The sequence below is a fragment of the Anomaloglossus baeobatrachus genome, chromosome 6, assembly GCF_048569485.1.
Source record: "Anomaloglossus baeobatrachus isolate aAnoBae1 chromosome 6, aAnoBae1.hap1, whole genome shotgun sequence".
Lineage (NCBI taxonomy): Eukaryota > Metazoa > Chordata > Amphibia > Anura > Aromobatidae > Anomaloglossus > Anomaloglossus baeobatrachus.
This window is the reverse complement of record NC_134358.1, coordinates 487,926,036-487,939,976: the sequence shown is the minus strand read 5'-3', so window position 1 is coordinate 487,939,976 and position 13,941 is coordinate 487,926,036. Positions and strand designations below refer to the sequence as shown.

Genomic DNA, 13,941 nt, shown 5'->3' with positions numbered 1-13,941 from the left:
TATTCAGTTAATATTGGCGGCAAGTTGTCTCTTATGCTGCACACAGCAGTTTCTTTCACTGCCTGATTTCTAGCAGGAGGACACTTCTCTGAGTGTCAGTTTTGGTGAATAATAGAACTAAAGTATTCGTTGCACTATAAGGCCCTGTGCGCACTAGACGTTTTTGCTGCGTTTTTGTGCTGAAAACGCTGTGACATTGCTTCCCCAGCAATGTCTACGGGTTTTCAGAAGTGCTATCCGCACACAGCGTTTTTTTGTAGCTGCGTTTTTGTGGTGACCACAAAAATGCAGCATGTCAATTATTTCTGCGTTTTTCACAGCGTTTTTCACTCATTGAATGCAGTGCACAAAAACGCAGCCAAAAACGCAGCCAAAAACGCGGTAAAAATGCACCCGCATTTTTACTGCGGGTGAGTTTTTTCTGCGTTTTTTGAGGACAAAAACGCACAAAAAAAAACAGCGTGAACAAAACGCCTAGTGCGCACATAGCCTAAAGCTTATCACAAGGCCTGCTGGAACACATTCGGCTAAGGCAAAGTTCACACAGTGCGTTTTTTCACGGCGTTTTAGCGAGTTTTTCGGGTGCGTTTTTGGCCTCAAAACTGCATGACTTTGCTGGGGAAGCAAAGTCTATGAGGTTTCATTTTTGCTTTCCGCACACAACTTTTTTTTTAAGCTGTGTTTTTGAGCTTAAAAAAAAAATTGACATGTCAATTCTTTCCTGCGTTTTTCTGCGTTTTCCCCCCATGCAATGCATTGGAAAAACGCAGAAAAACGCAGAGATCAAAAACGCCGCAAAACGCAGCCAAAAACGCACCAAATCGCGGTAAAAATGCATGCGTTTTTTGCCGTGTTTTTTTGCCGTGGGTGCGTTTTTAGCGGCCAAAAACACACAAAAACGCAGCGTCAAAAATGCAGCGTGTGCACATAGTCTAATAGTGGTTTGTTTTGAAGCCTACACTGTTAGCATTATATTTACATATACAAATAACAGGGCATTTAAACAAGCACACAGCTGTGGACAGTGAGAGCTGAGAGCAAAGAGAAAGCTGTGGACTGGTGATTAATAACTGCAGCTGTTCAGAAGATGAGATGGAGGAAGGTGAGCACCTAACTGCTATATTAAGAATCAATGATCTGGACACAGCTGAGTTAATCCCTCTCGAGAATATAACTACAGCTTACTCTTGGCTAATGTCTGGTGGTCAAGCTCTATGTAAACAAGTTGTATACTATTAAAAATATAAGCTGTTATTGCAGGAGAATGACAGCAGATAGAAAAAAAACAAGTTAATTGCCAACTTGCTGATTTTTATGCTTTCTAACTAATTAAATCAAGTTAAGAACTTGATAATAACATTTAAATCCCGGATCCTGTTGCTCTCCCACTAGACAACTCAGCAATCCTCATAGAGAACACAATGCTCAGCTGAACATGTATGTGTGGTGGGGCATGAGAAGAGGTAGCAGTTAGATAAAAGTGAGCATAAACAGCTGTTGGCCAAACAATGGTTTGACCAGCAGACATATTGCTGGACTCTTATACATAGCAGTGTTTGCAAATTGAGGTTCTGATCTGGCATAAATCCTAAGTCATGGGGGCGTGGCCTAGACCTCATGTAGGGAGGACACAGCAAGGGAGAGCTCCTGCTTGGATCTGCTCAAAATCCTGAATACCAGCCCTGTTAATAGGCATAACTAACCTGGAAGGCTGCAATATTCCCCCAGGGGAAGAGGTACTAGACAGGGGTGCCCGCTCTCGCCCTTGCTATTTGCTACCGCAGTAGAGCCATTGGCAGTTGCAATACGGAAGTCCAGGGAGATAACGGGATTTAGGTGTGGTGTGGAGCAGTGAGCAGAAAATATCATTATATGCGGATGACCTACTGTTATATTTAGACAGGGTACATTCCTCGATTTTGCCGGCAATGGATATCATTCAAGAATTTGGGCGGAGGTCTGGCCTTCGGATTAATTGGTCCAAATCAGCTTTAATGCCGATAGACCCTCTCCCGGTGGATTTCTCGGACTTGCAGATACCGGTTCCTGTGGTCCGAGAGTTTAAGTATCTGGGAGTAACTGTTAGCCCAATTCCAAAGGATTTCCAGGCCCTAAAACTGGAACCCCTGGTGCAGCGGTTTAGAGCAAAGGTACACACCTGGTGTCGCTTGCCGCTATCAAATATCGGTAGATCCAACTTAATCAAAATGGTAATGATGCCACAATTACTATATCTTATACATAATTCTCCAGTGTGGATACGTAGGCAATTTTTTGCAAAAATTAATACATTATTCCGGGAACTTATCTGTAAGAAAAAACAGGCTAGGATTCGACTGGAAGTGCTACAGCGGGGAAAGGAGGAAGGAGGATTGGCTGTACCAAACCCATATATATACTATATAGCCTCCCAGATGAAACATCTTAGGGGTTGGGGCAAAGAAGGAGCGTATGATAATAGTGGTGATATATTGAGAGAGGGATCGGTATGGAAATATCCAGGTTGCCAGTTGGATGTGGGACAAAGACAGATAAATGGGGCATGATATCCCACCTTGGCTATGATATTTAGGGTATGGGACAGAGGCAAGTTTCTTTTGAAGACAAATGAGCCTTCGGAGTTCTGGCCACTGTGGCGGAACCCAGATTTGCCAGAAATTAAAAAATTAGTGGGGTTCAGAGGATGGGAAGATAAAGGGATCCATTTAGTGTCACAAGTACTACAAAATAATATTCTTAAGAGTTTTGAGCAATTGAGAACGGAGTTTCACTTCCCGCATCTCTTCTTTTATCAATACTTACAGCTGAGACATGCAATGAACAGACAGAGGAGGACAAATCCGGTGACCAGGGCCGGCGTCAGCACGCGGCATACCCGGGCAAATGCCGGGGCCCTGGAGAGCCGGGGGGGCCCACTCGGCCTCGTCAGTTCTGGTGCCCCTTGGCCGGGGCCCCCTCGCCTTAGTTCTGCTGCCCCGGGGACCGCAGTCCTCGGCAGGAATCTGCAGCGCCGTCCCTTTAAGGCGCGCAGACTTCCTGGTTTGAACTTCATCTGTGGGCGGAGCTACCGACCGGCCTGCTCAGTCCCACAGATGAAGGAGTTGCAGTGCCAGCCAGCGACCCCCAGGACAGCTCTTCTCTCTGGCGCCGTGTGGGCCCCCTCTCCACCGCTGTGTGGGCCCCCTCTCCACCATGACCTGAGCGGTATGTGCCCTCCCCGCCCCCGAGTTATGGGCCCTGGTGAGCTGTATGCCCCCCCCCCGGTGCTGTATGTGCTGGCCCCTGGAGCTGTGTGTGGGCCCCCCAGAGCCATGTGTGTGGGCCCCTCAGAGCCACGTGTGTGTGTGTATGTATGTAGCAGAGCTATGTGTGTATGTATGTAGCAGAGCTATGCGTGTATGTAGCAGAGCTATGTGTGTATGTATGCAGCAGAGCTATGTGTGTATGTATGCAGCAGAGCTGTGTATGTATGTAGCAGAGCTATGTGTGTATGTATGCAGCAGAGCTGTGTATGTATGTAGCAGAGCTATGTGTGTATGTATGCAGCAGAGCTGTGTATGTATGTAGCAGAGCTGTGTGTGTATGTAGCAGAGCTATGTATGTATGTATGCAGCAGAGCTATGTGTGTATGTATGCAGCAGAGCTGTGTATGTATGTAGCAGAGCTGTGTATGTATGTATGTAGCAGAGCTATGTGTGTATGTATGTAGCAGAGCTATGTGTGTATGTATGCAGCAGAGCTGTGTATGTATGTATGTAGCAGAGCTATGTGTGTATGTATGTAGCAGAGCTATATGTGTATGTATGTAGCAGAGCTATGCGTGTATGTAGCAGAGCTATGTGTGTATGTATGCAGCAGAGCTATGTGTGTATGTATGCAGCAGAGCTGTGTATGTATGTAGCAGAGCTATGTGTGTATGTATGCAGCAGAGCTGTGTATGTATGTAGCAGAGCTATGTGTGTATGTATGCAGCAGAGCTGTGTATGTATGTAGCAGAGCTATGTGTGTATGTAGCAGAGCTATGTGTGTATGTATGTAGCAGAGCTATGTGTGTATGTAGCAGAGCTATGTGTGTATGTATGCAGCAGAGCTATGTGTGTATGTATGCAGCAGAGCTGTGTATGTATGTAGCAGAGCTATGTGTGTATGTATGCAGCAGAGCTGTGTATGTATGTAGCAGAGCTATGTGTGTATGTATGCAGCAGAGCTGTGTATGTATGTAGCAGAGCTATGTGTGTATGTATGCAGCAGAGCTGTGTATGTATGTAGCAGAGCTGTGTGTGTATGTAGCAGAGCTATGTGTGTATGTATGCAGCAGAGCTATGTGTGTATGTATGCAGCAGAGCTGTGTATGTATGTAGCAGAGCTGTGTATGTATGTATGTAGCAGAGCTATGTGTGTATGTATGTAGCAGAGCTATGTGTGTATGTATGCAGCAGAGCTGTGTATGTATGTATGTAGCAGAGCTATGTGTGTATGTATGTAGCAGAGCTATATGTGTATGTATGTAGCAGAGCTATGCGTGTATGTAGCAGAGCTATGTGTGTATGTATGCAGCAGAGCTATGTGTGTATGTATGCAGCAGAGCTGTGTATGTATGTAGCAGAGCTATGTGTGTATGTATGCAGCAGAGCTGTGTATGTATGTAGCAGAGCTATGTGTGTATGTATGCAGCAGAGCTGTGTATGTATGTAGCAGAGCTATGTGTGTATGTAGCAGAGCTATGTGTGTATGTATGTAGCAGAGCTATGTGTGTATGTATGTAGCAGAGCTGTGTATGTATGTAGCAGAGCTGTGTATGTATGTATGTAGCAGAGCTATGTGTGTATGTATGTAGCAGAGCTATATGTGTATGTATGCAGCAGAGCTGTGTATGTATGTATGTAGCAGAGCTATGTGTGTATGTATGTAGCAGAGCTATATGTGTATGTATGTAGCAGAGCTATGCGTGTATGTAGCAGAGCTATGTGTGTATGTATGCAGCAGAGCTATGTGTGTATGTATGCAGCAGAGCTGTGTATGTATGTAGCAGAGCTATGTGTGTATGTATGCAGCAGAGCTGTGTATGTATGTAGCAGAGCTATGTGTGTATGTATGCAGCAGAGCTGTGTATGTATGTAGCAGAGCTATGTGTGTATGTAGCAGAGCTATGTGTGTATGTATGTAGCAGAGCTATGTGTGTATGTATGTAGCAGAGCTGTGTATGTATGTAGCAGAGCTATGTGTATGTATGCAGCAGAGCTGTGTATGTATGTAGCAGAGCTATGTGTGTATGTATGCAGCAGAGCTGTGTATGTATGTAGCAGAGCTATGTGTGTATGTAGCAGAGCTTTGTGTGTATGTATGCAGCAGAGCTATGTGTGTATGTATGCAGCAGAGCTGTGTATGTATGTAGCAGAGCTGTGTATGTATGTAGCAGAGCTGTGTATGTATGTATGTAGCAGAGCTATGTGTGTATGTATGTAGCAGAGCTATGTGTGTATGTATGCAGCAGAGCTGTGTATGTATGTATGTAGCAGAGCTATGTGTGTATGTATGTATCTAGCAGAGTTGTGTTGTGTGTGTCTGTATGCATGTATGATGTGTATCTATGTATGTCAGTGTATATGACTGTATAGATATGTCAGTTCTATACGTCTTTTTGTGAGTTTGTCTTTAAATATGTATATGTATGTGTACGTATGTGTGTGTCTGCGTGTGGATGGGGCCCACCGGGACTCTTCCGCCCAGGGCCCACAAAAACCTGGAGCCGGCCCTGCCGGTGACAGTGACACATAATCAAACATTACATATGCTACTTACATCTAAGTCCTCTAAAGGCCTTATTTCTGAACTATACAAAAGATTACTACCTGCCCATCTGGAGACATACCCACTGACTGTTAAAAGTAAATGGGAACGGGACGTTGGTCCCCTGACGGAAGGCCAGTGGTCCGACATTCTAGAACAGGTCACTAAACTGGCGGTCTCTGAGTGCCAAAGGCTTTCTCAAATATATCTCATCCACAGGGTATATAAAACTCCCAGTTTATTCAGGATGGAACTTAGACCAAATGCACAATGTGTTAGGTGTGGACAGGATGATGCCCATTTGATTCATGTTATGTGGGAGTGTGGACACATTGGTGATTTCTGGAAACAAACCCTGGGATTCATAGACCAAATATATCATATCACAATACAGCCGTCACCTCGTCTATGTTTGTTGAGTCTGTGGGAGGGAGGAGTAGACCCGGACTCTCCAACAGCCCTGGGAATAGCCCGTATCAAGCAAGGAAGATATTGGCATACCATTGATTAGATCCTCTACCACCAACGTTATCAGAGCTTAAAAATAAATTAAATAACGTCATTAGATTGGAAAGGGGAGTTTATTTAAAAAGAAAAACACTGAGAAAGTTTTACAAAATCTGGCAGCCATGGATGGAGTGGCCGGGTCTCCCCTCTGGGGCACTAGTGCAGGATGCAATGTTGGACCAGTTACTCTTGTGCTTGCAGTGAATGGAACATTTGGGGGGGGTAAAAGTTAAAACTAGTTTTTTACGTGGTGAAGTGGACTTTGAGCGGCGCTGTGGGAGGGGCCGGAAAGGTGTGATTGATGACTAAACGGGGAGAGGCAGACAAGTATGGAAATATGATGTGGAGCGACGCAGCTGATGGAGGAGACTTTTCTATTAGACTGTGGTATTATTGCATAATTTAACTTTTGTTTATCTGTGGAGCCATGTTGTTTGTAGGCTCAATTTATATAACTGATCAAAGAATTTTTTTTTTTTTTTTTTTATATATACAGAGGAATAACCTGATTTATAGACAACATATGTTTTTTCAATGTACGCTTTTACTAGTTATATAAGATGCAATATATTTTCTCTGTATTGATTCCTAATTGTTTAATAAAAAAGATCTGATTTAAAAAAAATAAATACTAAGTCATATAACAAGGCTCGTTAAAGGGTCACTTTTGACTTTTAGTATTGCTACCTCCAATAGGTGTCACTAGAGCTTGTCTACTTCCTCACTGAAGAGATAATTTGCATGTTTCCTAGAGGAGCATTATGGCGTAAAGTTTCCTCACCACTGGCATGCTGGAATGGTGTGTCAGTCTCTGCAAGGAGAATAGCTTCCTATTTAAACCCCGTCTTAGCCTTTCATATAGCCAGATCAGATCTCATACTTTGCACTGACGAGGGACAACCATCTAGAAACACCCTGTCTGCAAATTGAGGTTCTGATTTGACATAAATCCTAAGTCATATCACAAGACTCGTTAAAGGGTCACTTTTGACTTTTAGGATTGCTACCTCCAATAGGTGCACTAGAGTTTGTCTACTTCCTCACTAAAGAGACAATTCACTGGTAAGTATAACGCACCTGCTTTTCCCTTATTTTCTTAGTTTTTACTTTATTTTTTTAAATCACCCGAGTTGCCAGATTCGGTAGTCCGGCGCTTTGGCACTTTTGAACCCGAGCAAATGCGGACTTTTATAGTCCTGGTACGCCCATCACTACTAATTAGTTAATTTTCGTTACGTTCAAGTGGACATTAAGAAAGGGTTTTCACTTTTCCCCCTGTATGACGTTGCCCAGTTATAAGCAGACAGCAACACTCAGGGAAGAGAAGAACATGCTGGTATTAGATATGAGATATTTATCTGATCGCTCTTTGGCAGATTCAGCTTACGTTAAAGTATTTTTAAACATCCTGTGGTAGAGCATGTCTATATAAAATATTTATACTCATTTCCACAAACCTGAACATTATATATAATATCCCATAATTCTTTTAGCAGTTTAGTTTCCTCACGGCATTTCTTCATCTGCTTATAATCGGGAACGACTACTTCAAACAGATCAGCAGACTCATGTATGTGTTTCACTTCTAGCTCTAGGGTACGTAGATCTTGGTTGGCCTGTGAGAGAAGAGCAGACATTATTTATAAAGTGATAGAGGAAAATCAATTTAGGACATTTGTTTACTAAATGCAAGCAGATCAACTGTTAATGATAAGAAAGGAAAAACATTTTTTGGACACATATCACACTAATGGATCGACTTCATCACAAAATGTTCGAATTTCCCCAATGGTTTTGCTTGCAATCATGAAAAAAGCAGGCAAATATTATGTGGGCATATACAATATGTGTCCCCTTTTCAACAAATCTAGTCCTATAGAACAGGAAAACTATTTATAAGTCTTTCAGTATTCAATGCTCAATTACCTACAATACGCCACACATTTCTGCTACGTGAAAATTTAAAGGGGTTGTCCACTACTAGGACAACTCTTGTTGATGCAACTTGTTTCCTCCAATTAAAATAAAACTCACCTCCCATTCGGGCTTTGTTCTAGCGCTGTCCCGTGGTTCGGTGCTCTCTTGACATCACGTGAGACCCCGTCCAATAATCACCGTTTTTTCTCTCCTTGCTTTTGGATCAAATCAGTTAATAAAAAGGAAGTGACGCACAGTTGCCACTCGACTCCTGTTGATTGCTCATTTGGATTGAAGGCGGGGAGAGCGAAGCCGGCGGTGATTGGGCAGAGGACTTGCGTGATGTCACAATGTCACATGAGCCCTGAATCATGGTTACCGACAGTGCTGGACTGGTGCCAGAACAGGAGGTGAGTACAGGGTCTTTTATTTAAACTGGAGGCAAGACATGGAATTAGAAGGGGTTGTCGAAGTAGTGGACAACCTCTTTACTGTCCAAAACAGGGGAGGACATATCATTTGGGCAATGTATGCAGCCGAACTGGAGCCCAGGAGGTAAGGTGGTTGATTTTCACCTCCAAAGCAGGAGAAATTGTGTATTATAATGAGTTTTTGGCCTGCAAAAGGACCATGTACTGTTCCTGCCCAGGGGGTCCTCTTCTGTCTGTGTCCACCACTAGTGCAAAGTATTGCATCACAAACACTTGTTGACGGCTTATTTTGCATACCTTGTCCAGAAGAGCATATGGATTCTGAGAATTATATGAAAATGGAGCTTCTAGGCAAAACGTCTCTCGAAAATGATTCTGTTTCATCTGCAAGGTAACAAAAACAGAGTTAAGTGGCTGTCTCTGACTTTGTGACATTGCTGGCTGAACTATAAAAATATTGCACATAGTGTTATACAGAACTTTACTTACATCAAAAGCAACACATCTTTTCCTGACAACAGACACTTCTGCTATCTGCAGGGGAGCCAGGTCATGTTTCACAGTAATTGCAGTTTTTTTGGTGTTGTTCCACTTTTCTGGCAGCTCCTACAGGAGATAATAGGAAACAAGGAGTGCAAACAAATATTGAAATTAGATGGAAAAACTGTGTAAACAATTTTGTTTTTTGTTTTTTTTTTTTTGTTTTTTTTACTAGTTTTGCAATATAAGTTACAGTGCCTACAAGTAGTATTCAACCCCCTGCAGATTTAGCAGGTTTGAGAAGATGCAAATAAGTTAGAGCCTGCAAACTTCAAACAAGAGCAGGATTTATTAACAGATGCATAAATCTTACAAACCAACAAGTTATGTTGCTCAGTTAAATTTTAATACATTTTCAACATAAAAGTGTGGGTCAATTATTATTCAATCCCTAGGTTTAATATTTTGTGGAATAACCCTTGTTTGCAATTACAGCTAATAATCGTCTTTTATAAGACCTGATCAGGCCGGCACAGGTCTCTGGAGTTATCTTGGCCCACTCCTCCATGCAGATCTTCTCCAAGTTATCTAGGTTCTTTGGGTGTCTCATGTGGACTTTAATCTTGAGCTCCTTCCACAAGTTTTCAATTGGGTTAAGGTCAGGAGACTGACTAGGCCACTGCAACACCTTGATTTTTTCCCTCTTGAACCAGGCATTGGTTTTCTTGGCTGTGTGCTTTGGGTCGTTGTCTTGTTGGAAGATAAAATGACGACCCATCTTAAGATCATTGATGGAGGAGCGGAGGTTCTTAGCCAAAATCTCCAGGTAGGCCGTGCTATCCATCTTCCCATGGATGCGGACCAGATGGTCAGGCCCTTTGGCTGAGAAACAGCCCCACAGCATGATGCTGCCACCACCATGCTTGACTGTAGGGATGGTATTCTTGGGGTCGTATGCAGTGCCATCCAGTCTCCAAACGTCACGTGTGTGGTTGGCACCAAAGATCTCGATCTTGGTCTCATCAGACCAGAGAACCTTGAACCAGTCTGTCTCAGAGTCCTCCAAGTGATCATGAGCAAACTGTAGATGAGCCTTGACATGACGCTTTGAAAGTAAAGGTACCTTACGGGCTCGTCTGGAACAGAGACCATTGCGGTGGAGTACATTACTTATGGTATTGACTGAAACCAATGTCCCCACTGCCATGAGATCTTCCCGGAGCTCGTTCCTTGTTGTCCTTGGGTTAGCCTTGACTCTTCGGACAAGCCTGGCCTCGGCACGGGTGGAAACTTTCAAAGGCTGTCCAGGCCGTGGAAGGCTAACGGTAGTTCCATAAGCCTTCCACTTCCGGATGATGCTCCCAACAGTGGAGACAGGTAGGCCCAACTCCTTGGAAAGGGTTTTGTACCCCTTGCCAGCCTTGTGACCCTCCACGATCTTGTCTCTGATGGCCTTGGAATGCTCCTTTGTCTTTCCCATGTTGACCAAGTATGAGTGCTGTTCACAAGTTTGGGGAGGGTCTTAATTAGTCAGAAAAGGCTGGAAAAAGAGATAATTAATCCAAACATGTGAAGCTCATTGTTCTTTGTGCCTGAAATACTTCTTAATACTTTAGGGGAACCAAACAGAATTCTTGTGGTTTGAGGGGTTAAATAATAAATGACACTCTGAATAAACTTTTCACAATTTAAAAACAAAATAAAAAAAGAAATAACATTCTTTTTTGCTGCAGTGCATTTCACATTTCCAGGCTGATCTACAGTCCAAATGTCACAATGCCAAGTTAATTCCAAATGTGTAAACCTGCTAAATCTGCAGGGGGTTGAATACTACTTGTAGGCACTGTATATATGAGGTAGAAAGGGATAATTGTCGGCGTATTAGTAAATTCAGAGAGTATATACATTGTAGGTAAAAGATGAAGTACTAAGCTTTACTGAGCACACAAATAAAAAAATACTCCCCTATATGATACAGTTCTTCATGGATGGTTTTGTGTATAGACAAGTAAAAAAGTATATCAAAGAGATTGTCAAAATTCAATAAAAGAGGGAAAGGCTTAATATGCTTTAAAATAATAAAATTAGCAGTAATTACCTACTGAAACCGCTGCCCATCCAACCTCATAGTGTTACGCATGGGGACGATTGGAGCAAAACTAATAAATAGCCCAATCGTCACCAGAGGTCCTCCGGGCAGATGACAAAGCCACTAGGAGACAGGTGGCCGGATGTAACATCTTCAGAGAAACAAAACACAAAAGACGGTGGTGTTAGCAGCCCACCTCCATGTATGAATCGTCCCTGTTAACTACACAGGGGATGAGGGATTGGTTACGTGTATAGGGAGCACGACCAGACCGGAGAGGCAGCCCAGTTAATGTTACTCTGGTACCAGGGGAACGGTAGGACAGGAGTGAGAAAGCTGACCTTGGCTGTAGTGAGCTGTGGGTGTCTTGGCGTGACAACACCGAACGCCTAGCCCTGCCTACCGCTCCTACACATGCACAAAATCCTGCCACAGGCACTGCAGGTATTTCTTGGCAAGTAGTCACACAGACATATAGCTCAGTCTGCTGACTGAGCTATCACAATAGCAAAATGACGCTTGCGTGCCGAGGTCGCCGAGGGTCCTTTATAGCCTAAGCCCTGCTCCAAACCGGATGCCAGATGGCAATAGCGCCAGCCATAAAGCAGCCGCCACGTCACCACTGACGTCATCGATGGCCAATCAGCAGCCGCCGCGTCATCAGTGACGTCCGCAACCGCCAATCGGTAGGTCAAAACGGGGACTTAGGCACAAGATGACTCAAGACCCTGGACACCTAACGCCTCTCAGCCAGAAGCCTGGAGCGACGGACAGGTGATGCTGAGGAGTTAACCGAACCTAATGCAGGTGATGAGGACGGGACAAAAGCAGTTCGAGGCTCAGGGGAACCCCGAACTGTAACACATGGTTTGCCAAAGTACTCTACTTACATGGCTGCAGCATGACATGTCTATAGCATGTGACCGCTGAAGCCAATCACTGTGCTTAGAATTGATGCCGACGTGCAGTGCAGACCAAACATTTGGACACACCTCATCTCTAGAACAACTATTAAGAGGAGACTTTGTGCAGCAGGCCTTCATGGTAAAATAGCTGCTAGGAAACCACTTCTAAGGACAGGCAACAAGCAGAAGAGACTTGTTTGGGCTAAAGAACACAAGGAATGGACATTAGACCAGTGGAAATTTGTGCTTTGGTCTGATGAGTCCAAATTTGAGATCTTTGGATCCAACCACCGTGTCTTTGTAGAAATGGTGAACGGATGGACTCTACATGCCTGGTTCCCACCATGAAGCATGGAGGAGGAGGTGTGATGGTGTGGGGGTGCATTGCTGGTGAGGTGACACTGTTTGGGATTTATTCAAAATTTAAGGCATACAGAACCAGAATGCCTACCACAGCATCTTGCAGCAGCATGCTATTCCATCTGGTTTGCGTTTAGTTGGATCATCATTTATTTTTCAACAGGACAATGACCCCAAACACACCTGCAGGCTGTGTAAGGGCTATTTGACTAAGAAGGAGAGTGATGGGGTGCTACGCCAGATGACCTGGCCTCCACAGTCACCAGACCTGAACCCAATTGAGATGGTTTGGGGTGAGCTGGACCGCAGAGTGAAGGCAAAAAGGCCAACAAGTGCTAAGCATCTCTGGGAACTCCTTCAAGACTGTTGGAAAACCATTTCCGGTGACTACCTCTTGAAGCTCATCAAGAGAATGCCAAGCGTGTGCAAAGCAGTAATGAAAGCAAAAGGTGGCTACTTTGAAGAACCTAGAATATAAGACATATTTTCAGTTGTTTCACACATTTTTAAGTATTTGATTCCACATGTTTTAATTCATAGTTTTGATGCCTTCAATGTGAATCTACAATTTTTAGAGTCATGAAAATAAAGAAAACTCATTGAATGAGAAGGTGTGTCCAAACTTTTGGTCTGTACTGTAGATGGCACAAAACCGTTCACATTGATTGATTGCAATAATCGTGCAGTAGACATGACATCACCAATATAAGCCCTGTAGAACTCAGGGAAGAGAGGGCGTTACAGGACAGAACAGCATATTTTGTCATTCTAAAGGATAGGCAGCCTTGACCTCCCTTTTTAATGAAACAGGAATTGTCCCTTTAAGAATCTCAACACAAATGCTACAGATATGTTACCAAATCTCCCGCTGATTCCTAAAAGTGGTCCTTTAACCTAATTCTAGGATTTTCCATGACTTATAGGGGACATATAGGAACCAGAGATGGTAATGCACAGAGAAAAGTTACCTCCAGCTGTGTGTAAATCTGATCTGGCAGTTTTTGTCCATAGCTTTCTAACAAAGTAATGGTCTGTTTAATAGGATCGAAGAGCTCATCGGTTGCTGCCTGTCTGTCTCGCACAGCCAGAATGTGCTCCATAATGCCAACAAGTGCACTGTAATCTCCTTCTGGCACTTCCACCTGAAGGCCGGCATCTGTCACCTTAACAAATTCCTCCAGGTCAGACAAACTAAGAAAATACAAAACATGTTTATATATTAGTGCACAAAAAATGTAATCCCCTGTTCACACTGGCAGCATTACTCATTCTGTATTTTCTCTTTAACAGAAAGAACAGAACTGGGTGCAGCGCTATTCTTACTATAGAAAATGTTGTAACACAGACGGACCTAATATATATGCCAATAGATCAGTCAGGAATAATATGGAATTCGCCTGAAAACGGATGACACACATATGCCATGTCTCTTAAAAGTGGAAGCAATGAGGGGGTGTGCACA

At 43.5% G+C, this 13,941-nt stretch overlaps 1 protein-coding gene across 1 annotated transcript in view; it reads right to left on the bottom strand.

Annotated features, from left to right (window-relative positions):
• Positions 1–13,941, bottom strand: part of DNAH11 (dynein axonemal heavy chain 11) — a 498,772-nt gene that overhangs the window by 364,054 nt on the left and 120,777 nt on the right. Inside the window, exons 18-21 of the mRNA XM_075315388.1 lie at positions 13,448–13,670; positions 9,135–9,251; positions 8,943–9,029; positions 7,755–7,913 (exon numbers count right to left, since the gene is read on the bottom strand). Coding sequence (XP_075171503.1) covers positions 7,755–7,913; positions 8,943–9,029; positions 9,135–9,251; positions 13,448–13,670 — 586 coding nt within the window. The remainder of the gene's footprint in view (positions 1–7,754; positions 7,914–8,942; positions 9,030–9,134; positions 9,252–13,447; positions 13,671–13,941) is intronic.